At 39.5% G+C, this 27,364-nt stretch overlaps 1 protein-coding gene across 5 annotated transcripts in view; it reads left to right on the top strand.

The window, feature by feature from the left end:
• The first annotated feature begins 1,505 nt into the window (after positions 1 to 1,505).
• Positions 1,506 to 27,364, top strand: part of LOC143859664 (putative ADP-ribosylation factor GTPase-activating protein AGD14) — a 40,863-nt gene continuing 15,004 nt past the window's right edge. Inside the window, exons 1-10 of one of the 5 annotated variants that reach the window (XM_077370316.1) lie at positions 1,506 to 2,043; positions 2,309 to 2,370; positions 9,628 to 9,715; positions 9,794 to 9,855; positions 9,936 to 10,032; positions 10,211 to 10,636; positions 10,770 to 11,381; positions 11,568 to 11,726; positions 11,805 to 11,918; positions 12,001 to 12,087. In XM_077370316.1, the coding sequence (XP_077226431.1) occupies positions 1,948 to 2,043; positions 2,309 to 2,370; positions 9,628 to 9,715; positions 9,794 to 9,855; positions 9,936 to 10,032; positions 10,211 to 10,636; positions 10,770 to 11,381; positions 11,568 to 11,726; positions 11,805 to 11,918; positions 12,001 to 12,087 (1,803 nt within the window). In that variant the 5' untranslated portion in view covers positions 1,506 to 1,947. Of the gene's footprint in view, positions 2,044 to 2,308; positions 2,371 to 9,627; positions 9,716 to 9,793; positions 9,856 to 9,935; positions 10,033 to 10,210; positions 10,661 to 10,769; positions 11,382 to 11,567; positions 11,727 to 11,804; positions 11,919 to 12,000; positions 12,088 to 27,364 lie in introns of those variants that run through there. The other 4 variants (XM_077370318.1, XR_013239314.1, XM_077370314.1 and 1 more) reach the window with 4 other exon arrangements.

Below are 27,364 nucleotides of genomic sequence, written 5' to 3'. Positions count from 1 at the left end.
CAAAACTCTTAGACATCTCCCCTTCACTCCTGCTCATACTGACTTGAGTGTCGAAGGGCCTGTCCGGAGTAAAACCCGGTCTGGTCTTCTGACCTCGCTTGCCTTGTGCAGGACTCAGCCCTCGTAGCAGGACTCGTTCTCGACCACCTCACTCCTCGTTCACTCCGGTCCCTCAGGACTCAGCTCCCCTAGTCATCCAGCTCAGCTCTCACGTTACTGCTGTACCTGTTACCGATTTTAGGTCTAACACTTATAAACAAGACAAAAGATCCTTAACCAACTATAGGACTCCAACTTCAAAGAAAGTACTCATGTTTCCTATACTCTATTGACAACCAAAGAATAATAAAATAAGATGTTCCCTTTTCTACTAGACTCATGCAAAACTAGTGTCCTATTCTAACTTTACTACTTTCCAAAAGAACCAAATACAGTAACTTCTCTAATTTAACTTTACTACTTTCCAAAAGAACCAAATACAGTAACTTCTCTAATTTAACTGGGATTTGTATACCCGTGTGGGCCCGCACCGTGTCGCACCGACCTGTTCCCTCCGGCACTTGTATAGAGTCAGCAATGACTCTCAACATCCAGGAGCCTTATCCCAAGGGGGCCTCAAATGCCCAGGACGTGGAGTGGAGGGCTCCCTTTTACAGGCAGAGTTCCGTGTTCGTGGGCGCGAGGTGGCAGCGACATGACATTGTGATAATCGTTGGAGACACAGGTAATGCGTGTACAGTTCTGGAGTGATGTGACAAGACATGTACTTTGTGTAGTCTCAGGTGGTGACAGTTTGTGGCTGGCAGTTACAAGATCTTGTACAGTGGATGCGAGATATCGCACAACTGCATGAAGTAACCTTGTTGGAGAGTGACAAGACGTTGCATGGTCTCCTAGGGTGATTGAAATGATTCCATAGGAGGTGGCGTCACGAGGGGCAAGCCTATAGGAGGGCAGGTCTTAAGAGGCGCTACTCGGGCGAAGGCCCTAGGCTCCGAGGGGCCTTAAACTAGCCACCAGACTCTCTGCGGGACCGAGGTGTAGCTATGGGCCGAGTGGTGAGAGTCGCGATGCAGCCCCTAGTCTGATGCGATTCGACTTTACCCCAAACAGTTAATACAATGTGAATCCTTCCTATGCATAAATATAACCTTTACTACTCGAAAGGATGACCTGGAAAAACTCTCCATTGATGGTTGGTTTGCTGGAAAGACCGTTTTTATTCCTTCCATCTCTCATTCTTAAAAGGGCAAAAATACTCTAGAGAATGATGGTTAGGCCTGGCCACTATTTAAGATTCAAATTCAGAACTCATTTAGAAGGAAAGAATTTTTAACCAACGCATATTTTCCGTACAAACTAATGGCTTTTCCGTAATTTACTTCCTCTATATCTTTTTAACCCGATCCGGCAAAATTTTGCCAGGAAACTGGCAAATTCCAGTAACACTCGTGAGGGTAACGGTCCGCTACCACAAGCGGACAAAACTCCGCATAAAAATTAATTACAAAAAATCCCTTGGATTCCGATTTGGAGAACGCTTTTAGATGGATATAAAAGCCCTCAAAATCCAGCTGTCCAGAGTTCGAATCCCTTGCTCCTTCCTCGTTTCGCCTCTCGCCATCTCGATTTCAAGCTCCCAAACCCTAGATTCGAATCTCAAACCCTAGCCCCTGATAAAAACCTCTGATCTTTGTAGGAAAACCTCAAAATATCAATTCTAGGGCTAGATTCGAAGCTGAAACCCTAGCTTCTGATAAAACCCTTAGATCTTTCGAGGAAAACCTCATACTCTCAAGGTTTTAGGGCTAGATTCGAAGCTGAAACCCTAGCTCCTGATAAAATCCCTCTATCTTTCGAGGAAAACCTCGTCATCTCAAGATTTTAGGGCTAGATTCATCAAATCATTCGTTTACCAGGCTCGATTTTGCGTTTCGTTCGGAGAAAATGAGTACTAGAAAGGAGGAGGAGAGGAATGAGAAGATTATTCGAGGTCTTATGAAGCTTCCTCCGAATCGGAAATGTATAAACTGTAATAGCCTGGTATGTTTCTTTGCTTTAATTTTTTTTATTCGTTTTTTTATTTTTTTCTTGAGGAACATTGATGCGGATTTTGATTTCTAGGGTTGATATGTGTATTCTTCTTTGGTGCGTGAAACCAAAGTCGAGGTTTTTTTTACTTTAATTCATCAGAGAAGTCACTTGATTCTTTTTTTTGTTGTTGTTGAAGGTTTCTTGTTTTTAATTATCCGCTGTATGGATTTTCTGATTTTTTTGAGAAAAAAACTGTGATTTTCCTTGCGTGCAGGGCCCACAATATGTTTGTACAAATTTCTGGACCTTTATCTGTATAGCTTGTAGCGGGATACAGTGAGTAGCTGTTCTTTTCGTGATATCTTCGTTTTTTTATTATAGTTATTTCCATTATTTAATTTTATTTTCTGGTAGAAGTAAGATGTTCAGTTCATACATGAGAGTCACAAATAAGAGCTGGAATTGTGAACTTTAATTACTGAGATTAAATGATTACGAGTCTGAGAATGAATTGCTGTATGTTTGAATTCAGTTCTGAATGGAATCTTCAGTGATGAATTTGGTAATGACTTTATTAATAAACCAAACTTTGCTTGGCCTAGAGATGAATTATTGGATAAGTCATCCTATACTCAGTGACTCAGTCATCCTTCACTCGAGTTCTCCTGTGCTCGTATATTTCTTGGTGTTGAGGGAAGCTTTGAGAGCAACTCAGAAGACGGTTATCATCCCCAATTCCCAGAATTAGGATTCTAGTTTTAATACCATGCATGCTTTAACTGTCAAGGATCTATTACTTATTGAGTTGAGAATTTTATTAATTTTATGTATATTGGAAGATTCAATTGACAGTAAATAGGTTACTGATTTTGAAGGTTCTAAATGCATGATATTGTAAAGGGTAGCAGTGGTTTTGGATGTGTCATCTTCTATGGGGCCTTTCCCTCTTATTTACTCTTTCTTTAATGTCTCTAACTTGTGCATTTGATGGATTCATGTTTCTTTATGGCATCATTTCCTTGTTCCCTGTAGATACAACTGTTATCTTCAGGTGGTTTGTTTTTTTTTATTCAATTAATCTCGCTGTTTGTACTTCACCTCACATTTTGGTTTGTAGGAAGTAGGAACTAGGTGATGCTTTTTTGGCTTGAGATTCTACTTGATTATTTCCAAACATCAACCGGTTTTGGTGTGTTTGCGGGCGGGGGCGGGCGGATATATATTCTTATCTGGAATATGTTGGAATTGGAACTAGCTAATCATAGTTTTAAAACTCCCCCGCATCTGCGTCAACTCCCCCGACTCGACTCCCTTTTCCTTGGCCGCGTTCCGCATTTTGTCGCTGTGTTCTGCGTTTTGTCCTACAAAGTCAATAAAAACTCCGTTGACTCTCCTGAGCAAGGTTTTAAATTTTGGTTTCAGTTTTGGTTTCGGCCTCCATGGAAATGGAAATGATTCGGTTTCGGTTGGAAATTTTAGTGGAAATCCTGTAAAATCTTGGAAACATAAGCAATTGATAGATTTTAACTATGAAATTTCAGGAAATGCTAGAATAAGGTCAAATACACACTTAGAAACCATCACATAAGCAAGACAACCATCCATAATGGGTTAAGAACAACTAGCACCTAGTGATATGCATTGTCGAGCATGTCTAATAATTGAGCACATACCAATTTTCACATGTAATTCATATCAATATTTATATATAATACTTACACCACATTTCACATCCAATTTATATAAATATAATTGTGTAATACATACTGCTACAAGATACCACTATTACACTTACAATTTAAGTTTATACATTTTGGTCATTTCGGTTTCGGTTTCGGTTTCGGTGTGGATGGAAACCGAAACATTTCAGTCGGTTTGTGTCGGTTTCGGTGTAAATTTAAAAAACATGCCCGAGTTATGATTGGGTCAACCCAATACTCAGCCACGCCAACCAACCACTCGACATCGTCATGCCGATTCGGCTGAGATTTTCTTCGGCCGCGTTATGACCCGGACTAGCATTTTGAAACACCGGTAGATAAAATATCGGGGGGAGGGGGGAGGGATTGATGCTATTTTTAAAGAATGCATTTCGGACATATTTTAACCTTTTTTTGCATTCTTACTAAGGATTTTCATTCCCTTTGTTTTAAATAATTGAATATATATATATATATATATATATATATATATATATATATATATATATATATATATATATATACGTTTCTTAATAATATTAATTACAAACTAGAGATAAGATTAGAGTCGGGTAGATTCCTTTCACCTTCTTCATGAATTTTTTCTAAAGGATTCATTTAGCCGACCCCAACTAGTTTGGGAAAAAGGCTTTGTTGAGTTGAATAATATTAATTCCAAACAAACTAGATATCACCTTTTACCCCTACCTGATTCTGGTTCAAGACTCCAATTTGTGAATTGTGATCTATATGTCACACTATATAAGCTAAGTGCTTGTAAAGGCTACTGAGTTTGAGACCGATCATCAGGTCTGCTTGGCTAACTTGGTCACCAATTTGTTTCACAAATTAAACAATCCCCTAGTTCACTAACTTGGTTCATGCAACCAAGATCATTGATATGCAAACCAAGTTTCTTAGCTTCACATATGGCATTCCACATGTAGGTATCTAGAGAGCTTGGTTTATTTACTAGAAAACCACATTCCCAAAGAAATTCACACAAAAAACCTTTAAATGAAATAACCCTTTTAATAAGATAATTGTCCACTATTTTAAATGAAAACCCCATGTTCCTTTCCAGCAGAATGCTTTTGTAAATAAACAAAAATGCATATCATGGATCTGCTTGATACATATCTCTAGCGTTGTTGGAAGAGGAGGCCAGCTTGGATGATATGGACCATATGGTTAGTAAGAGACCAAATTCATGACCACCCTCAGTTCTTGTCTAGCGAAATTGTTGTGTATTTTTAATTTGCTTATTGATGGGTAAGGCTCTACATTTCATTGTTGTTGTATCAATCATAAGCTGTGCAATTGATATCAAACTATGGACAATATTCAACAACACGACTGCTTCTAGATTTTGGATGCTATGTGAGATGTTATAATTAGGGATAGTTGATAGTGTCTGAATGTCAATTAAATGGTTGAAATTGAATACTTGAATCCTTACGTGTCTTTTTTTATTTATTTACACACATTATACTATTGATTATTGTTTTGCATATCTTACGATTTACGATTCAAATCAAATCTTATGGATTATGATTTGAATCCCATGAATGAATCTTAATTTGTATGAATCTTGTCATTTACAATACGATCAAAAATCGTATGTTTTATATGATTCGTGCTATTTATCCTAGTTAATTTTTGTATAAAAGAAAATAGGATTTTCTTTCGAAAGACCCCTCGTTCCCTTCTGTATAAGAAGAAGCCTTGTCATGAGAAGGAAGAAGACAAAGGAGGAGTTCGAACTAATCAAATCAGTGTTAACTAGTCATGCTCAGTGCTAGTGCTTGAAGGCGTTACGTACATCGAAGAGGGGGACAACTACAATGTGGACACCATCGATGTCTTATCAGTTTTTTTTGTAAGGGAGATGATTTTTTCACCCCCCTGTAGGGTTATGCGCCCCCCTTTTAACGTGATTTGACGTCGCCCACAATTCACGTTGAGAGAGAGAGAGAGAGGGGGGGGGGGTTGAAAAAATCATCTCCCTTTTTATATTTGATATTTGTCATTTGATATATGAGACTTTGAGAATTAATGTGATCATGTGTTTTTAATATTTTTTAAGATTATTATCCAACATGCATGGATTTGAAACTGAAATGTATACGGAAACCAAAACCAAGTGTATTAGCAGTATACTATACCGGTATGTGTTGCATAATTATATTTATACAACATGCATGGATTTGAAACTGAAATGTATACGGAAACCAAAACCAAGTGTATTAGCAGTATACTATACCGGTATGTGTTGCATAATTATATTTATACAAATTGCATTTGGTATGTGATGTAGAAAATACCTAATTTAGGGAAAATCCTACACTTCTAATGGGATTAAGACTTTAGGACTGTTTAGGGCTTACGCGGAAAACTAAAAGAACACTTAACTAACCTAGGGCTGAATTCACGCCTAATTAATCCATGGGCAGCAGCAATAATGAGACTTAAATAGCATACATAATTCGAAAGATTGTAATTAAGCATGAACTAAATCTTATGCAAATCAATCAAAGCGATAAAGATTCGTAAGATGAATTGATAATAGAAGGATTAGTCTGAAACTAGGCCTACTCATGCAACCAATTAAAAGAACTAAAAGATAATGTAAGATCTATCAATTAAATGTAACAAAAGCATGAGAAATTAATAATAATCAATGAAGAAAAACAAAAAAAATGCTCAATAGTAGGAATTGCGTCAAAACATTCCAGATTTAGGCCGTAGGGGTATTATGGTAATTTCTGCAAATCTGAAAATTGCAGGAAACTGCTGTCCAGATCTTAGGTAAGTGTTTAGGTAGGTAAAAGAAAGGTAATTCTAGGGTTTAGGTTTTAATTTGATGGTAGGTTTAGGCTATAGATCTTTAAAAAGGGTTTCCGGGCTTGAAGAGGGTAAAACTTGCAGTAGGGTTCAAAAATGTTTGAAAATTGAGATTCTTGTGAGTTTTAGGTGAGGTTTAATCACTAAAACAATCCCTAAAAATCTCAAAACAAGATCTTGAAGAACAAGAGAGATCTATGGATTTTGGTTTTTTTTAGTTTTAGGGTTCAAGAACGAAGAAAATAGAAAATCTGATTTACTAACTAACCTTGTTTGTGCTGATTTGATTGAAGAAATAGAAGAGAATAGGTGAGAGGAGATGGGAGAAGATGGTTCCAAACCACCAAGAAGAGAAGATAAGAAGTTTCAAGCTTCAATGGCTCACAAAACGTCAATTTTATTCAATATTCAAAAGTCCCTTACATTGCTTTCATAAGATGTATTTATAAGAAAAGAAACCTTAGAAGATAACTTAAAACCTAAGCAACTAATCTCAACCATTCATCTAATCCAAAGTAAACTAAATAAAGTTCAAAACTTACCAAAAATAGTAATCCCGTAATAGACCTATACCACTTACTAAAAACACTCATAACTTGCTCAAAACACATCCAAATCATGTGATCTTGGGCTCATTAGATAGGTAATTGAAAAACCTTTCTAATAATACCAAAAACTCGCCAAACAGACGAGATTTGATGCCTACAAAGTAGGTTACAAATAAAATGCTGGAAATAGAAAGTAAATAATAAAAAAAGACGCCCATGTCTGTGGCCCATCCTAAAGTCTCCGCTATCAATCTCGTCCACGTCTGCGCTTGTAAACCTTGAATCCACGCCCATTGTTAATGTCCTCATCAGTATGTATTGAATCATCAGACATGCTTGACAATGCATGTTACTAGGTGTTTGATGCTGTTAAAACATTACAAGTGTTTTTTGTTTTGTACTCATGTGATAGTTTTTTCTTGTGCATTTGTGCTTATTCTCGCACTTCTTGAAGCTTCATCTTAATTGTTCATCATTTACATGTGTCCATACGTTTCCATGATTTTACAGGATTTCCACTGTAATTTCCATTAATTGGAGGACATATTTTGTGGAGAATTCTCTTATTATCAAGCCATTAAAAAAATCTCCAATTATCAATGACATGAGATATTTGAAATGAAAAACATGATAGGAGAATTCTCTTATTATCAAGCCATTAAAAAAATCTCCAATTATCAATGGCATGAGATATTTGAAATGAAAAACATGATAGGAATTTTAGAGGTAGTGAGTTTGATTGAAAACTAGCAAAGATGATCAATGATATTGAGTGGGTATTAATGAGAAAGTGGTTTTAGGGCGTCAAATATGAGGACCATCATAATTGAGAAGTGTTTTTAGGTCGAGCAAGAGATAAAGCATGGCTATTTAGTTGAAGGAACCCCGACTAGGCTTTGTCAATGCCGACATTGAAGGGAATTTCAAAGTCAGTGTGGGTCCTGCAGGGATTGGAGTGTTATGGCACATACAAGGAAGGTTGTTCTTGTGTTTTTCGTGTGCAAAGTTGATCGTGGAAATGGGCTCTTTTAACACTTCCCATGTGCGTCACTAAGAAGTTTGAGAGTATGGACGTTATTAGCATGCATTCTTGATTAGATTAGGGATCTAGTATGAGGACGTGAAGTTTGTTTTAATCACATTTTGCATGAAGGCAATGAGATTGGGGATGCATTAGCTAAAGAGGGTTTCTACGAGTTTAATGTTATTGAATTTAAGAAAGGATGGTAGATCAATATAATGCGTGTTCAATTGTTTTTGGTTCTTTTTCTCATCTACTTCTTTCCATCTTTTCTCAAACAGAAGCCAGAAATGGGACGGCAGGCCAAAATGTTCCGTCGTAGTAGGAAAAAAAGAAATGCAACTGAAATGGACACAATTAAGATGTCCATATGTTCTGAACTTATGATGTTTAGCAAATTTTTAGTGCCGTGTAACAAAACACAAGCTGATAGTAGTCTGAAGCTTCTCTTTTTTCCAAACTGCTGGTTTATTACAATAAGCATGGTTTTAAATTTCCATTGAAACTGACACAAAACGGCCGAAATGTTTTCGTTTCCATTCCCCGAAACCAAAATTCATAAATCAAAATTGCAAGTGTAATAGTTGTATACTGTATCAGTATTATTACATAATTATGTTTATTTGAATTGCATGCGAAAATGTGGTTTATGCATTATGTATAAATATTTTATAAATTATATTTGAAATTTAATATGCATTAAATTATCAAACATGCGCGACAGTGCATGTCACTAGGTGGTGTTCGATGTTTATAAACCATTATGGATGGTTGTCTTGCTCATGTGATGGTTCCAAGTGTGTATTTGTGCTTGTTTTAGCATTTTGCTGAATTTTCATCTTTAAATTCTATCATTTGCATGTTTTCGTGATTTTACAGGATTTTGACCGAAATTTCCAGCCGAAACCGAAGCATTCTGTTTCCGCGACGGTCGTAACCGAAACCAAAACCGAAATTAAAACCTTTACAATAAGATAACGTCTAATATTTTTATGCTTTTTTTTGTTTATCGACCATAAGATAGCATCAAATCTTTTATTTTTTTGTTTTTTTATTTTATCAATGTTCACCGTGTATCCTATTAATCATGTCATATTAGGAATATCATTTTGCTAATGCCCTTCATTACCCTTATTTCTGGTTGTATGTCATTCTTGATATTGCTAGCTGCTTGGATATTTCCGGTGGTGTTAATGTTCTGACTTCTAGATCTTCTGATTCTTTTGAATAATTTTATGGTGTCTTTTAGAGTGAAAATGTATTCTTTTGATATCTATATTAACTCTTATACTTACTGACAACATTATTCTGACGAATGTCCATTTATATCTTAATTCCTATTCATCGTTTTAAAATTTAAGTATTTGGCAGAATTTTGTCGTTGGAACATCTTATTGTGACTACCATCCATGTTACATTGCATTGATGTTTCTCTTATTACCCATAACTTCTTGATGTACTGTTATTCTTTGTGATACAGTCGGGAGTTTACTCACCGTGTGAAGTCTGTGTCCATGTCTAAGTTTACCTCGCAAGAAGTTGAAGCTCTTCAAAGTGGTGGCAATCAGGTAATCCCTCAGTTGACTTTCTCTATGTTTGGTAGCAGATGTTTCTAACTTTAGTGCTTATGAGATCTTTCACTCTAGCGTGCAAGGGAAATTTTTCTGAGAGATTGGGACATGCAACGCCATAGGTTGCCTGATAGCAGGTGAAAGATGCCTTTCTAATAGTCAGAGTTCGTAGTATATTAGCAAATGTCAGTTTTTTTAATGTACTGTGTTCTTGCAGCAATGCTGATAGAATCCGGGAGTTTATAAAGAATGTCTACGTGGATAGGAAATATGCTGGGGGAAAGACATATGACAAACCACCAAGAGACATGCAGGCAATCCATTTTTCTGCCTATATTATGCAGATTAGGGCTTACATTTGAAGATTATTCATGTCGCATGTTACTATCTTTTTGATCGGCTTTCTGTTTTTCCATTCCAAAGTGGCCAATTTTAACTTAAACAGAAGCAAGGGTACACTGAATTAATGTTGATATTTGCATATTCTGACAGAGCCAAAAAAACTATGAAGAAGACAACAGGAGAGCCAGCTCATACCATTCCTATTCACAAAGTCCCCCGTATGAATACCAATATGAAGATCGGCGTTATGGAAAACCAACTGTTGTGCTTTCTAGAAAGCCGGGTTCAGACCGAGGGCATTATGAAGGGAAGATATCTAGCTTTATTTACAGTCCTGGTCGTTCAGGGGAGCACATATTTGAGGATAGGTTTGCCAATGAGGGTTCTGGTACAAGAGTTTCAGACTACTCATTTTCTAGCGCAGGCGACCCGTTCAGATTTGATGCCCAATCGCCTAATTTTCAAAGGGACGCCAGGTTTAGCAGTCCTCCTGTGCATCCTGTGAGGGATATCTTAGTTGAAGATGTGCAACGCCGACCAATAATTTCAGAGTCCGAGGCAAATGCCAAGACAGATGTAGGTGGGATCCCACGTTCACAGGTCGAGTTACTCATCATTACTTAGATTATTTATGGTACTTATCCCATTTGGTGCTCATGTCACCCAAGCCTATATAACTGATAAGTGACAGGATACTTTTGTTCTTCAGAGAACTGCATCTTCTGGCAGCTTTGGATCCTTCGATAGCAACTCCATGTCTCTTAAGTCGGTCAATTCAGGCAGCTTAGTTGACATTGTCATAGAGCCTGAACAATCTATTGGAACTCAGCAGTCAGGGACATCTCCTTTCTCCTCTTTGCCACAGTCATCCGCTTCTACTAGTTTTTCAAACCAGGCTCCATTTAATTCATCATTTACACAACCTCCATCAACCACTTCGATCCCATCTATAGATTTGTTTGGGGATTTTACTCATCAGTGCCAGTCCACAACCTATTCGGAACAAAAACCATCAGCAATTCCTATCCCAGCAAATGAAGGATGGGCTACATTTGACCTGCCTCAGCATGCCACTCCTACTGATGTTCCTGTTGCCCCTGCTGCCCCTGCTCAAGCAATAAAACACATTCCCACTGTTATTTTGCATTCTGGTGATGGATTACCTAAGGGGAAAGTGGAGGCACTTTCATCCGTAAATAATAGCTTGCAGTGGCCATCTGTTCAAACTTCTACAGCCCACGAACCTTTTTCATCTATGTCTTATCAATGGCATGGGGGAGCCTATGGAGTTCAGGCATCTAATGGTCCAACAAGCTCCCAGGTATGCGATTTTTTATGCCACTGAGGACTTAGAATATCCTTCCTGGATTCCTTCCAAATGACTTAAAAATATGTTTTTTTATTTTCTGCAAGTGATGTAAGTTTTTGCAGATTTAACCTCTTTAGAAGCAACATGTGTTTTTGTGAGTAGAATGTATCTGATTTATTCAAATGCTTTTGTGAGTAGCCATGGAATGCTTTTGATGATTCTACTGGAAACCTTTCTCAAGCTTCTTTTGAGGATTTGCCACAACAGACTGAACCTCAAGTTCCGGTACACATGCCTCGTCTTCCTTCTACACCTACTACATCTGGTGACCAGTATAAGAGCTCTTATATTTCAGAGGTGCCACTCTACTTGATATAGTGTAATAGAGGGTGCAGCTTTTTCTCTCCATTTTTAGTTGTTTAATACCATTTCCAGGATTTCAGCAAAGATGGGTTTCAAAGATCAACCATAGAAGATAGAGTTCCAGTCCCTAGTCTACTATTTAACAGTGTGGCTACCAACGCATCATTTCCTCCATCTTTGCCTCTGGTTTGTACTTGCCTCTAGGTTGAAGCATGTTTTGATTTCGTATATCTTTATCTCTTCAATATTGAACTCTCACATTTTCCAGGGTGGAATGCCGACGCATGGCCATGAACTGAATTCTACAAATCCATTTGATCTTCCATATGATTCCGATTTGGAACCAAACAACATGGTATTACGACTTGATTATACCTTCCTAACCAAATTGTGACATTGTTACATTAGAAACTTGGTGGATGAGCATTTAATAGTTATTAAGGAATTTATGCTTAACCGCATCATATATACATTTTTGTTTATTTTGTTTTTTTATTAATTTATCTTCTGCTTGGGTTTTTTTGAATGATTTGATGTACAAACATGGTATTCTGATGCATATGTTCTTGTGATATAGATTTATTTTTCTTTATGGTGTTAGACATTAGTACAATATTGGTGAGAATCAAGAGCATGACTTGCAGGATTGACTTCTCTTAGCTAGAGTTTTCTGAGTTTTCCAAACTTACCCACGAGCGTTTATGATTTCTCAAGTGGAATTAATGCCCATAATAATTAATGATAACAAAGATGGGCTATAATATTGGTCGATACACCGTAGTTGTCAATTCGCTTCAAAATTTCAAGGGTCTGATTCATTTTGGACCCTTTTATCGCAGTTGTGGAAAAGTGTAGGTATATTGATTTTATCATGCTTGCCAATATGCCCATGTATCAGCTGGGGTAGTCCGATCTTTTTAGGGGTTTGGGTTTATATGTAAAAATGTCTTATACCTTTTATTCACCTTTTCCATCAATTTTCCATGTTTTCTCTGGGGTTAAGATTCATATGGCTAGATGCATCAAGATCTACTTGAATCAAGCATCAAAAACTCAATTTGAAGTGTGAATTGACGAATCAAAGGCAGATTCACATAAGTTGGGTTTTCTCCATTTAAGTTTGTTAACAAGCCTTTAGGTCTTTATTGTAATGCCTAAGGGCGCATACTTGTCATTGTACTTCACTCTTTATTATTTATATTACATGAGTGAGGGGGAGAACCCTAACTCAAATCTTTTCTCTCACTCTTTACTTTCTCTCTTTTCTCTACCTCTCTCAACATGGTATCAGAGCTCTAGGGCATGGATGCCTAGGGCCATTTTTTTTCCCTTCTTTTTCCCCTAACCCTAGCCTTAACCTCTCCATTCTTTGCTACACTACCTGCTACAGTAAATCGCTACAGTACTGCTACAGTGAATCGCTACATTACATCGCTACAGTGAATCGCTACAGTAAATCGTGACAGTACATCGCTACCGTTCCTGCTACAGTACCCTCTTTTCCCCACTCTTCCTTGCCCTAATCTGATCCATCATAATCTTTCTTCCTCTTTTGGGTCATAGCTATGCCCTAGATTTTCTTGTTCGGCTTGATCACTATCTTCATGGTGTTGTTCTGGATTTGTACTTACATTGTTGCGATGTTTGTGGCTCGGAGTTGTCTCGACTTTGTCTTTATGTCGTGAGGCTATCTCATGCCTCCCTTATGCATATGTTGTCCTCACGAAGCCGCGGTCTATTAGCTTGCTTATAGTCTTCATCATTGTCTCTACTTGCTCGTTGTTGGTCCTCTTTAGTCTTCTTCCCGGTCTCTTATGGAAGATACCCTTCGTATTGAGGACCCTATTATTCGTACTCCATCTATGGCTACTAGTTCCCAGCCGCCCTCCTACTGCTGGTGTTGTTTAGCCAGGTAGTTCTCCTGCTTCGTTCCTCTCTAGTTCTAGCTCATGGATTATTGATTCGGGAGCATCTCATCACATGACAGGTACCCAGTCATCCTTACATGATTTTCATCATGTTGTTTCACGTTCTATTACTCTTGCTGATGGGAGTACCTCTCCTATCACTGGTGTCGGCAGTTGTTCCCTTTCACCAGGCATTACATTATCATCTGTGCTGTGTCCCCAAGTCACCTTTCAGTTTACTTTCTGTTAGTCAATTAACAAAGCATCTTCATTGTTCTATCTCATTTTTTCCTTCATATTGTCTTTTTCAGGATCTCTCGACTGGGAGGATGATTGGCTCGGGCCATGAGGTGGATGGCCTTTATCGTCTCGACTGCACTCCGTCCCATCCGATTCTACATGGCTCGGTCGATGCATACCAGTGGCGTTGCCGTCCAGGTCACCCGTCTATGGAGCGTTTACGCAGGATTCCCTTCGTTCCTTCTTCATCTGTTAGGTCTTTTTAGTGTGAGGCCTGTGAACTTGGGAAGCATCATCGTGTGCCATTTCCTTCTAGGACTGTTAGTCGGGCTTCACACCCTTTCACTCTTGTTCATTCTGATGTATGGGGTCCTGCGAGGACTACATCTTTATTTGGATTTCGCTATTTTGTGGTCTTTATTGATGACTATTCACGTATGACATGGACTTATTTAATAAAAGATCGTTCTGAAGTTTTTTGTGTTTCGTGATTTCTATGCTGAAGTTAGTAATCAATTCTCATGTGTTATCCAATGTCTTCGCACTGGCAATGCAAAGGAATATTTCTCTTACTCAAATGGTTTTCAGGAATTCCTCTCTTCGCGAGGCATTTTTCATCAGTCCTCATGTGCTCATACCTCTCAGCAGAATGGAGTGGCTGAGAGGAAGCTTCGCTCCTTATTAGATGGGGCCCGGACACTACTCTTTCAGATGCGGGTCCCTAAGACCTATTCGGCTGATGCTGTACTCACAACATGCTACCTGGCGAATAGGCTTCCCTCTTCCGTCCTTGGTGGCACCTCTCCGTTCTCGATTCTCCGTCCTACCTCTGACCCTTTCCTTCTTACACCTCGAGTTTTTGGCTGTCTCTGTTTTGTCCACGTTCTTGGGTCAGGATTAGATAAGTTGGATCCTCAGGCCGAACGATGTATCTTTCTAGGTTACTCTCGGACCCAAAAGGGTTATCGTTGCTACAGCCCTCACCTGCGACGATCCTTTGTCTCGACGGATGTTACATTCTTTGAGACTCAATCATTTTTTAGTCCGTCCATCTCGTTGGATCCCTCCCCCTCTACACTTCAGGAGGATTCCTCGCATATTCCTGTTCTTCCTCTTCCGGTTCTTCCTGATCCCTTCCTTGTTTCTACACCTCCGGTGTCCAGTTCCTCCCCTACAGTTGATTCTACTGTTATGCCGACGTCAGCGCCTTGTGCAGCCCCTCTACCTCAACCATTGAAGCAGTATCAGCGTCGGGCCAAATCTGCTGCTCATTCAGCCCCGCCCGAGCCATCATCATCTCAGCCGGAGATCCCCACTTCTGAGGTGCATTCTGACTCTCCCATTGCCTCTCGCACTCGGTCTCGCAGTACTGCTGATCCCATTGCCTCTTTTGTGTCTTATGACTTTCTCACCCCTGTATTTCGTAGTTTTGTTTTGTCTTTGTCCTCTAGTTCTCTACCTAAGACTCTACAGGAGGCACTTGATCATCAAGGCTGGCGGGCGGCTATGGATCTTGAGATGCAGGCCCTTCAGGCCAATCAGACATGGGATTTGGTCCCTCTACCATATAGTGCTCGCCCCGTTGGTTGTCGCTGGGTTTATGCAGTCAAGCACCTTCCTGATGGCACAGTTGAGCGCCTTAAGGCTCGACTTGTTGCCAAAGGGTACACGCAGACATATGGGATTGATTATGGCGAGAATTTTTCACCAGTTGCGAAAATTCATTCTGTCCGTGTCCTTATATCCCTTGCTGTGAATCATGGCTGGCATCTTCATCAGTTGGATGTCAAGAATGCCTTTCTTCATGGTGATTTGGAGGAAGAGGTCTATATGGAGCAACCTCCTGGATATGTTGCTCAAGGGGAGAGATCTTCTCTTGTTTGTCGCTGGGTTTATGCAGTCAATCTCCGAGAGCCTGGTTTGGGAAGTTCAGTGCTACACTTATTCGCTTTGGCATGAAGCAGTGCGCAGTTGATCACTCCGTCTTCAGTTTTCAGTCTCAGGCTGGTTGTGTTTTGTTGATAGTATATGTCGATGATATTATTATCACTGGTAGCGATACAGGTGGCATTCAGAGGCTCAAATCCTTCCTTCAGACAGAGTTCTCTACTAAGGATTTGGGTCGTCTTCGGTATTTCCTGGGCATTGAGGTTGCCTATTCGACTAGGGGTATTTACCTCTCACAGAGGAAGTATGTTCTGGATCTTCTTTATGTGACAGGTTGTTTGGGAGTCAAGCCTGCCTCAACTCCTATGGACCAGAATATGAAATTACTCCCCGAGGAGGGAGTCCTGTTAGAAGATCCAGGGCGATATAGATTACAGACGCTTAGTTGGTAAGCTCATTTATCTTACTGTTACACGTCCAGATATTACCTTTGCAGTTAGCGTTGTTAGCCAGCATATGAGCTCACCTCGCACTTCACACTGGGCTGCTGTACTTCAGATATTGAGATATCTGAAGAGTTCGCCAGGTAAAGGGTTGTTATTTCAGAGGCATGGGCACTAGAGAATTGAAGGATACACTGATGCAGACTGGGCAGGATCTCCGACTGATAGACGGTCTACTACAGGATACTACACCTTTATTGGAGGTAATCTTGTTTCATGGAGAAGTAAGAAACAAGATGTCGTGTCTAAATCCAGTGCCGAGGTAGAATATAGAGCTATGTCTCATACGAGTGGCGAACTCATGTGGCTACATTCCTTACTTTCAGAGATTGGATTTCCTCCTCCTTCTTCTCCAGCTCAGTTATACTGTGACAACAAATCCGCCATTTACATTGCCATGAATCCGGTCTTCCATGAGAGGACCAAACATATTGAAGTGGATTGTCATTTCATTAGAGATTTGATTCAGCGAGGCTACATATCTCCTGTGTTTATCAGATCTACAGATCAATTAGCAGACATGTTCACGAAGCCTCTAAGTAGAGCTAAGTTAGTTGATAATTGTAACAAGCTAGGAATGTTAGATATCTACATTCCAGCTTGAGGGGGAGTGTTAACAGGTCTTTAGGTCTTTATTGTAATGCCCAAGGGCATACTTGTCTTTGTACTTCACTCTCTCAACAAAGTTAAAAGGTATGTATTCTTGTTTTGTTTTGGGTTATGGAATAGTTGTGTAACATGGACATTATGCATTATTTTTTTGTGATATTTGATGAGATTTGATGAAATTTCAATTCGCTCTCTTCCCTTTTTTCAATTTTTCAATAATATTAATCATTTAATGTATGCTTTGCTTGCTTTAATATTCATCATTTAAGTTAAAAGGTCTATATTCTTCGGAGGCTAGATCTATGAAGTTTTGCATATTTGCTTATATTTTCATTTACTTTATTTTTGCATTTTTATTTAACATATGTTGTTGTTAATAAGTTATACTTAAATATTTTTGAGCTTATACACACATCTATTTGTGTGTGTGTTTTGTTTATTTATTGTATTTTCACTTTTTCCCATGGTATTTGCTTATTTTTTTCATTTTTTGTATTTTATGTTATTTAACATATGTTGTTATTAAGCTATACATATATTTTATAGTTTGATCAATGTGTCTATCTGTCTACGTGACCATTTTTTATATTTTAATATTTGTTTGTTTGTTTTTCTTTTTCTTTTTTAGTTTTTGTCTTCTGTATTATTTTTATGTTCTTTTTTTTTTGCATGCATGTGTTACTTCTTTGTGACTAATACATCTGATTACGATCGCTTTCTTGCATATTGTAATTTTTCACATGCTAATATATATATTTTTTTCTGTAGACACTAAGAGCTCATTAACATGCGATTTCCATCTTTAAATGATCATATGTATTAGTGCATTACTTGCGGTATAGTACTTTTTGAAAAATAATGAACTATGCAAGCTTACAGTATATAAAAACTCTAAAAATCATGGGGGCGTGGGAAGATCATAATGCCACCCCTAACATTCCTTGAATAAAGGGTAATATTGTCATTTTGAAATTTAAATACATCTTCTGTTTAAATTTAGTCAAGTCACCATCAATTTCACTCCATTTGCAAAAAATGGACAAATGGTGTTCCTCTTTTTGCAAATTGACAACCATGTTACTCTATTTGCAAATACTGAATAGTAGGTTATTTTGTCTTATTCTCTTTTTTTTGCAAATACTGAATAGTATTGTTATTTTGTCTTATTCTTTGTACAACCCCTTCAAGCTATCAATATGCCACGTGGGCAGCATCGTGCTCTGGAGGAGAATGCATATGAAGACATTGGTTAGCAACATTGCCGACTTGATGGCCACAACACACAGAAGGTTATTTGCAACTATTGTAATAAAAAAATAGGAGGCGGTGGTATTACAAGATTGAAGCATCACCTGATAGGTAGAGGAGAAGATGTAAGAGGGTTCCAAAATTGCCCTGAGGAGAAGAAAAAGGTAACGCAGATAAAGAGAAGAGGAGAGGCGCGTTCATGGATGCTGTATCGGGAAGGTATGGAGATGACAGCGACGACGGCGATGATAAAGACAATGATGGTAGTAGAGTCCAATCGATGTCGATCCAGGATCCAATAGATCGCAACATAGGCGTGCAGTGAGAGAGTCATTAGTTGATGAGCACGATACAGAGGGCCCACTTTGCATCCACCAGGCCAGATTGGGGCCGATCTACGGATGAGGTGGGCGGCGGTAGTTCGAGGGAACAAAGGCCGACGCAGCCAGGCTTGACACGTGGGGGAAGCCTCAGGGAAGTAGGAAGCAAGGACCTGTCATTATGCAGAAAGGGAAAGCAGAGGAGTATAAAAGTATGTTGGGAAGTGCGAGGGAACTTGTTGGGAGAGCATATGCGAAATTCGCCTTCTAAAATGCCATGCCTGCAATTGCCGCAAGTGGCCCATACTTGCAGAATTTTGTCGATGTAGCTGGTGAATATGGAAGAGGAACAAAGGCTCCCACTCCATACGAGATCATGAATAAGTACTTGCCCTGGGGGTTGAGGACCTGAAGAAGTATATAAATGTGTTGAAAGAACAATGGCTTGAGTACGGAGTGACAATCATGACCGATAGTTGGACTGGTCCCACTTGACAGTCCATCATCAGCTTTATTGTGTATTGTGACGGCTTTCTTAAAAAGTATAGAGGCTTTTGATGTCGTTAGAGCTTACAAGTACATCTATAAGCGATTGGTAGAGGTAATTAAGGAGCTTGGGGAGTAAAATGTTCTTCAAATTGTCACTGACAATGAAAGCAACTACAAGAAGGCGGGAAATAAAATTATGGAGAAGTATCATATATTTTGGACCCCGTGTGCGGCGCATTGCCTCCCTAATGCTAAAGGACATTGGAAAAACAGAGAAGGTGAAGAACGTAGTCGCTCAGGCCAGATCAGTGACTAACTTCATGTACAACGATGGATATGTATTGTCACTGATGAGGGAAAAGTGTGGAGGAGACTTGATACACCCTGGGCTTACTAGGTTTGCCACTAACTACGTGGCTCTTCAATGTATGCTAGACAGGAAGGTTGGATTGAAGCAATTATTCTCATCCAGAGAGTGGAGTGATTAAAGAGAGCAAGAGTGCAGCTGGATAGAAGGCTGAGGGTCTAGTCGGTAGTCCAGTCTTCTGGTAGAATTGTAAGATAATAGTTGATATATTAGAGCCCATTGTAAAAGTTTTGAGGATGGCAGATGGTGATAAAAAGCCTACCTTGGGTTTTATGTATCATGTCATCGAGTTGATGAAGGGTTTACTACAAACGACGGCTACGCGATCCTTTCAAGGCTACCATGAGATCATCGACACTAGATGGAAAAACATGCTACTTCACCCACTTCATTCATCTGGTACGAATACGATCACCAACCTAGACTTTTTATCTTTCTTATGTCGTGATTTATGATACAAATATATAACAAAAATTTCTTTTTTATTAGCATACTATCTCAATCCAAAGTACCAGTACAACGAGTATCTTGGAACTCAGGCCCGATCTCATTAAAGACTTACAGACTGTGGTCGAGAGGTTGGAACTGAATGTGAATGAACAATCCACAATTTTATCACAGGTGAACATTGAACTATTTCACTATAAAACCAAAGGAATACTATAATTTTTAACTAATGGATATTACTGTTAATTGCATCGTAGATTAAGGCATTTAGGGATGCTGTTGGCACCTTTGGGATTGCATCTGCCTTGGCCGGAAGAGCTAACACAGCACTTGGTAAAGGCTTAGTAGAAGTGTATATCTTGTATAGTTATTGATCAAGCAAGTTATTGATTAATCTTGTATTTTATTTTGCAGCTGAGTGGTGGCTGTTATACGAGACAGATGCTCCAAACTTGAGATCGATACCCTTAAAAGTTTTATCTCAGATGGCATCTTCTTCTGGTTGTGAGAGAAATCGGAGCACCTTCAACCTCATCCACTCAAAACGGAAGAACATGCTTGGACATGAAAACTTGCACAATGTTGTGTATGCCCATTATAATACACGATTGAGGTTGAAGCACAAAGAGATAGATAGTAGCCAGTAGACCTACACTGATCCTCTAGATCTCACATAATTATTATGTGCAAATGGTGAGGAAGACCCTCTCTCTGAATGGATGAAGGAGGTTGGAGAGCCGGTGCTGGATGCACCTGGAGGTAGACCAAATGCTTTAATCGCAGAACAGATGGGAGTCGATGATATTGATACATTGGCTCTGGATAAAGAGGGCCTCCGTAAATCCGTTGAAGTTTTGATCATGGGTAGTGATGATTGTTGGTCGCTATCGGGCGACAATACAGATGCTGGGGGCAGTGTAGGAGGTTCGTGAGCTTCTCCTAGTAGAGGTGGTAATGTGAGAAGTATGAAAAGTGAGCCTTATAGGCGACTTAGCCCATTCACATGCGAGCGAGATTTTGACCACGTTACTCGGGATGAGGATCATGGTGCACGACCCCAACAAAGGCAATCAGATGTATCCCAACGGCGACATAGGAACCAACCCAACGATGAAGAAGTCGACTCCTTAGATGCTCATTCTCGTTACGGTGTTGATAGCTTGACGGACATATTCGAGAATTTGAGTGTTGAAGGTGGGAATTTGCGAAGTTATGGTTATGGACCAGTCGAAGCATCTTCTGAGAGTGGATTGGGTTCCACTGGTTATTATGGGTATATGGGCAGTATGGCTACCCATATGGCATTGATACACAGACACAGTCCTAAAGCGGGTCATATTAGTATGGGATGCCTATAACTCATACGCGCACATGCATATGATGAGGCATCATCTTCCGGAGCAGCACCGACATCATCCGACCCTACTACCACTTACCCTCGTTGGGGATTGCTGATGCAAGTTGAGCCGACTTATTATCAATATTACGTGCACCAATACCAGCAAACTTACGTGTTTCAAATGACCTGACATTAGTACTATTTATTCATTGAAAACCAGATTCGCCGGCACATTCATCATGCCCTAGACCGGGACAGGGTTTATGGATTCGAACCGCCCCGTAACTCGATGTGGTATTAAGTTAATGACATAGACGTGGAGTCCGTAGAGGGATGATTGCCTCCTAATTGTCTTTACAACCCATTGTAACATCTACATAGTTTCATCTTCGAGTACTACTTATTCAGTAAACAAACATTATACTTATTTTGTGGCATTTAATGGAATTTGTGAATTTGATTAGTTTTGAAGAATGGCAATTATTTGGCTTATAAATTCACTAGATTGGGTGGCCTAGTGAAGAGAATGGGGCAAATTACGAATTTTACTGAAATTTCAGGTGAAATTTCGAAAATTTCTGCCGAAATTTCCTAAAATTTTGTACTCCTATTAATATTTTTAAATATCAAATTTCGGCCGAAATTACCTAAATTTCTGGACCAAAAAAATATTACTTTTTAATTGTTGTGATGGATTTCGACCGAAATTTTGAAAGTTTGTCGAAATTTTGATCTCGGAGGGATCCGAAACCAGTACCGAAACTGAAATTTAAAACCATGGTTGATAGGTTCTTAGATGCATGGTTTTAAATTTCGGTTTCGGTACCGGTTTCGGACTCCTCCGAAATCGAAATTTCGACTGAAATCCATCACAATAATAAAACTAATATTTTTTTGGTCCCGAAATTTTTGTAATTTCGGCCGAAATTTAATATTTAAAAACTTTAAAAAAAATTAATGAGTAATTTTACTCGAATTTCTAGTAAAATTCGTAATTTGCCCCATTTTCTTCGCTAGGCCACCCAATCTAGTGAATTTATGAGCTAAATAAATGTCATTCTTCAAAACTAATCAAATTCACAAATTCCATTAAATGCCACAAAGCAAGTACAATGTTTGTTTACTGAATAAGTAGTACTCCAAGATGAAACCATGTATGTGCATATGGGAATGAAAAGACAATTGAGGAGGCGATAAGCCCTCTACAGACTCCACGTCGATGTCATTAACTTAATACCGCATTGAATTACGGGGCGGTTGGAATCCAACATCCCGGTCTCGGGCATGATGCATGTGCTGGCAAATCTTGTTTTTAATGGATTAAGTAGTACTGCTGCCAGGTCATTTGAAGCACGTATGTTTGCTGGTATTGGTGACGTAATATTGATACAGAGTCGGCCCAACTTACATTAGCAATCCCAAACGAGGGTGTGGTAGTAGGGTCGGATGATGTTGGTGTTGCTCCGGAAGATGATGCCTCACCATATGCATGTCCGTACGAGTTATATGGCATCCCATACCCATATGACCCGCTTTGGGACTGTGTCTATATATCAGTGCCATATGGATAGCGATACCCATGCCCATAGCCTTACTGCCCATACCCATAATAAGTAGTGGAACCCAATCCACTCTCAGAAGATGCTTCGACTGGTCCATAACCATAACTTCGCGAATTCCCACCTTCAACACTCAAATTCTCGAATATGTCCGTCAAGCTATCAACACCGTAACGAGAATGAGCATCTAAGGTGTCGACTTCTTCATCGTTGGGTTGGTTCCAATGTCGCCGTTGGGATACATCTGATTGCCTTTGTTGGGGTCGTGCACCATGATCCTCATCCCGAGTAACGTGGTCAAAATCTCGCTCGCATGTGAATGGGCTAAGTCGCCTATAAGGCTCACTTTTCATACTTCTCACATTACCACCTCTACTAGGAGAAGCTCACGAACCTCCTACACTGCCCCAGCATCTGTATTGTCGCCCGATAGCGACCAACAATCATCACTACCCATGATCAAAACTTCAACGGGTTCACAGAGGCCCTCTGTATTCGGCGCCAATGTATCAACATCATCGACTCCCATCTGTTTCGCGATTAAAGCATTTGGTCTACCTCCAGGTGCATCCAGCACCGGCTCTCCAACATCCTTCACCCACTCATAGAGAGGGTCTTCCTCACCATTTGCACAAAATACATCTGTGAGATCTAGAGGATCAGTGTAGGTCTACTGGCTACTATCTCTCTGTGCTTCAACCTCAATCGTGCATTATAATGGACATACACAACATTGTGCAAGTTTTCATGTCCAAGCCTGTTCTTCCGTTTTGAGTGGATGAGGTTGAAGGTGCTTCGATTTCTCTCACAACCAAAAGAAGATGCCGTCTGAGATAAAACTTTTATGGGTATTGATCTCAGGTTTGGAGGATCTGTCCCATATAACACCCACCGCTCAGCTGCAAAATAAAATACAAGATTAATCAATTACTTGCGTGATAAATAACTATGCATGATATACAATTCTACTAAGCCTTTCCCTGGTGCTGTGTTAGCTCTTCCGGGCGCGGCAGATGCAATCCCAAAGGAGCCAACAACATCCCTAAACACCTTAATCTATGACGCAATTAACAGTAATATCCATTAGTTAAAAATTATAGTTTTCCTCTGGCTAGAAAGCACGGGTACTCTTCCGAGCCTCCCGTACTTGTACCCGACACGTCTGGGGGGTGCGGGTACGTCCCGGGTATGTACCTCTATAATTAAAAAAATAAAAAGCCTTTTTCTTGTACTGGGTGCGTGTTGGGTGCGCACCCACGCGCACTCGACACGTCCTGCTTCTCTTACGTGGTTTGTAAACCCTTCCTGCTTCCTCTCTCCTTCCTTGTACTTAATATTTACATGTATACCATTTAAGTAACTTATGATTTACATGTAAATAACAAAATACCCCCCATTTGGATTTATTAAAAATAGTTTCAAGACCCAAATCTAAAAGGGAAAAAAGTCAACTCTCCTGTTCTAGTACAAAATTCGCAGAAAAAGAGTCAAGTCAAAATTTTAACTTTCTTAACTTCCAAACGGTGGGGTATTTTTCAAATTTTAAAAATTCATAAAATCTATCATGTCCACACATTATTAAATCCCAAAAGTCCGGTAAAAAAAATCTCATAATTTGGTCTCTAAAAATTATTTATCTTGTCAGGCACTGGTCAACACACTGGCGACAGACTTTTTTTCAAATGAATGATGTATTGATGCCTCATGTTATGAAATATGGAACTTAATCACTTATGAAATGAAGAGTAATATTAGAATTTTCCATTTTGGTGATATTATTATTTGATTGCTCTCCAATTATTTTTTTAAATTTTTATAAATATATAATAAAATATTAAAATATATTATTATATTCGGCGTACCCGAACGTACCCGCACCCGATTTTTTTGAAAAATCATGTACCCACATACCCGTGTCGTATCGTACCCGCACCCCTTACCCGTACTCGTGCTTCTAGTCCTCTGGTTTATAGTGAAATAGTTCAATGTTCACCTGCGATAAAATTGTGGATTGTTCATTCACATTCGGTTCCAACCTCTCGACCACAGTCTGTAAGTCTTTAATGAGATCTGCCTGAGTTCCAAAATACTCGTTGTACTGTTACTTTGGATTGAGATAGTATGCTAATAAAAAAGAAATTTTTGTTATATATTTGTATCATAAATCACAACATAAGAAGAGATAATAAGTCTAGGTTGGTGATCGTATTCGTACCAGCTGAATGAAGTGGGTGAAGTAGCATGTTTTTCATCTAGTGTCGATGATCTCATGGTAGCCTCGAAATGATCGCGTAGCCGTCATTTGTAGTATACCCTTCATCAACTCGATGGCATGATACATAGAACCCAAGGTAGGCTTTTTATCACCATCTACCATCCTCAAAACTTTTACAATGGGCTCTAATATATCAACTACCATCTTATAGTTCTGCTAGAAGACTGGACAACCGACCAGACCCTCAGCCTTATATCCAGCTCCACTCTTGCTCTCTCTGTAATCACTCCACTCTCTGGATGAGAATAATTGCTTTAATCCAACCTTCCTGTCCAGCATACTTTGAAGAGCCACGTAGTTAGTGGCAAACCTAGTAAGCCCAGGGCGTATCAAGTCTCTCCCACAGTTCACCTTCATGAGTGACAATACATCTCCATGGTTGTAGATGAAGTTTTTCTCTGATTTGGCCTCAGCGACTACGTTCTTCACCTTCTCTGTTTTTCCGATGTCCTTTAGCATTAGGTCGAGGCAATGCGCCGCACACGGGGTCCAAAATATATGATACTTCTCCATAATTTTCTATCTCGCCTTCTTGTAGTTGCTTACTTTGTTAGTGACAATTTGAAGAACATTTTTCTCCTCAACCTCCTTAATTACCTCTACCGATTGCTTATAGATGTACTTGTCATCTCTAACGACATCAGAAGCCTCAATACTTTTTAAGAAGATGGCCTTGCCGTCACAATACACCATAAAGTTGATGATGGACTGCCTCGTAGGACCAGTCCTACAATCGGTCATGATTGTCACTCCGTACTCAGGCCATTGTTGCTTCAACACATTTATATACTTCTTCAGTTCCTCAACCCCCAAGGGCAAGTATTTATTCATTATCTCGTATGGAATGGGTACCTTCGTTTTTCTTCCATATTCGCCAGCTACATCGACAATTGCTGATCGCGTTGTAGAAGGCGAATTTCGCATTTGCTCTCCCAACAAGTTGCTTCACACTTCCCAACATACTTTTTATACTACTCTGCTTTCCCTTTCTAGATAATGTCGGGTCCTTGCTTCCTACTTCCCTCAAGCTTCCCCCATGTTTCAAGCCCGGTGGATGCGAAGTGGGCCCTCTGCATCGTGCTCACCAGCTAGTGACTTTCTCACTGCACGCCTATGTTGCGATCTGTTGTATCCTGTATCGATATCGGATGAGACTCTACTATCATCACTGTTTTCGTCGTCGTCGTCGCTGTCATCTCCATCGTACCTTCCCGATACAGCATCCATGAACACGTCTCTCCTCTTTGCTTTATTCGTCTTACATTTTTTCTTCTCTTCTAGGGAGTTTCTAATTTCGTCCTGGACCTCCTTAGGGCAATTTGGCACCCTCTTACATCTCCTCCTCTATGCATCAGGTGGTGCCTTAATCTTGTAATACTACTGCCGCCTATTTTCTGATTACAATAGTTGCAAATAACCTTCTGTGTGCTGTGGCCATCAGGTCGGCAATGTTGTGAACCAAAGTCTTCATATGCGTTCTCCTCCCGAGCACGACGCTGCCCACGTGGATAGCTTGAAAGGGCTGTACGAAGTAAAAAAAAGATTTAGACAAAATGACAATACTATTCAGTATTTGCAAATAGTGTAACATGGTTTGCCAGGCTGCAAAAAGAGGAACAACCTTTGTCCATTTTTTTGCAAATGGAGTGAAATTGACGGTGACTTGACTGAATTTAAACAGAAAATGTATTTAAATTTTAAAATGACAGTACTACCCTTTATTCAACGAATGTTAGGGGTGGCGTTATGATCTTCCCACACCCCCATGATGTTTAGAGTTTTTATATGGTGTAAGATTGCATAGTTCATTACTTTTCAAAATGTAAATTTGTGGTTACCCAAAAATCATTTCCACATAGGATGAGCCTAGCCTTCTGATCTATAGAGAAGCTGCATGTTTTGGAAACCTCCATTGATCGAAAGGCTAGGATCATCCTATGGAAATGGTTTTTGGGTCGCAACCTAACATTGTGGCCCATCAAATGGACGGTTTAGATTATCATACGGTGTGGGCCGTATAGTAAGGCTCGGATCATCCTATGAATGGCTAGGATCATCCTATGTGTTGGGAAAGTTGTCTTATTTCACACCCACGGTGGTTGCTTGGGTGGGAAGGCAAAGGAAAAAATAGAACTACTATTTTAGCTTTTGGGTAAAACTAAGCTATAAAAGGAGAAGTGTTGTTCTCTTGCTGCGTGGCAAAACAAGAGGGCATGAGGTGTGATCGGCTACCTCTTGGAGAGAAAAGAGAGACAGAGAGAGAAGGAAGAAAGAGAGAGAGAAGAAGAAGAAAGTATTTTTCTTGGGGTTTTTCTCTTGGGTATTTTCTCTCTTTGGTTTTCTCTTGGGGTTCTTCCTTGGGTTTCTCTTGGCCTTTTCCCGGTTTACTCTCTTGTATGATCTTGGGTGAGAGAGCAAAGAAAGGGTTGCTGGTTTAGCTGT

The sequence above is a fragment of the Tasmannia lanceolata genome, unplaced genomic scaffold (assembly GCF_043159265.1).
Source record: "Tasmannia lanceolata isolate RefF3 unplaced genomic scaffold, GAP_Taslan_0.1 ptg000035l, whole genome shotgun sequence".
Classification (NCBI taxonomy): domain Eukaryota; kingdom Viridiplantae; phylum Streptophyta; class Magnoliopsida; order Canellales; family Winteraceae; genus Tasmannia; species Tasmannia lanceolata.
Note: the sequence above shows the minus strand (reverse complement) of the source record. Positions and strands in the feature narration are given on the sequence as shown.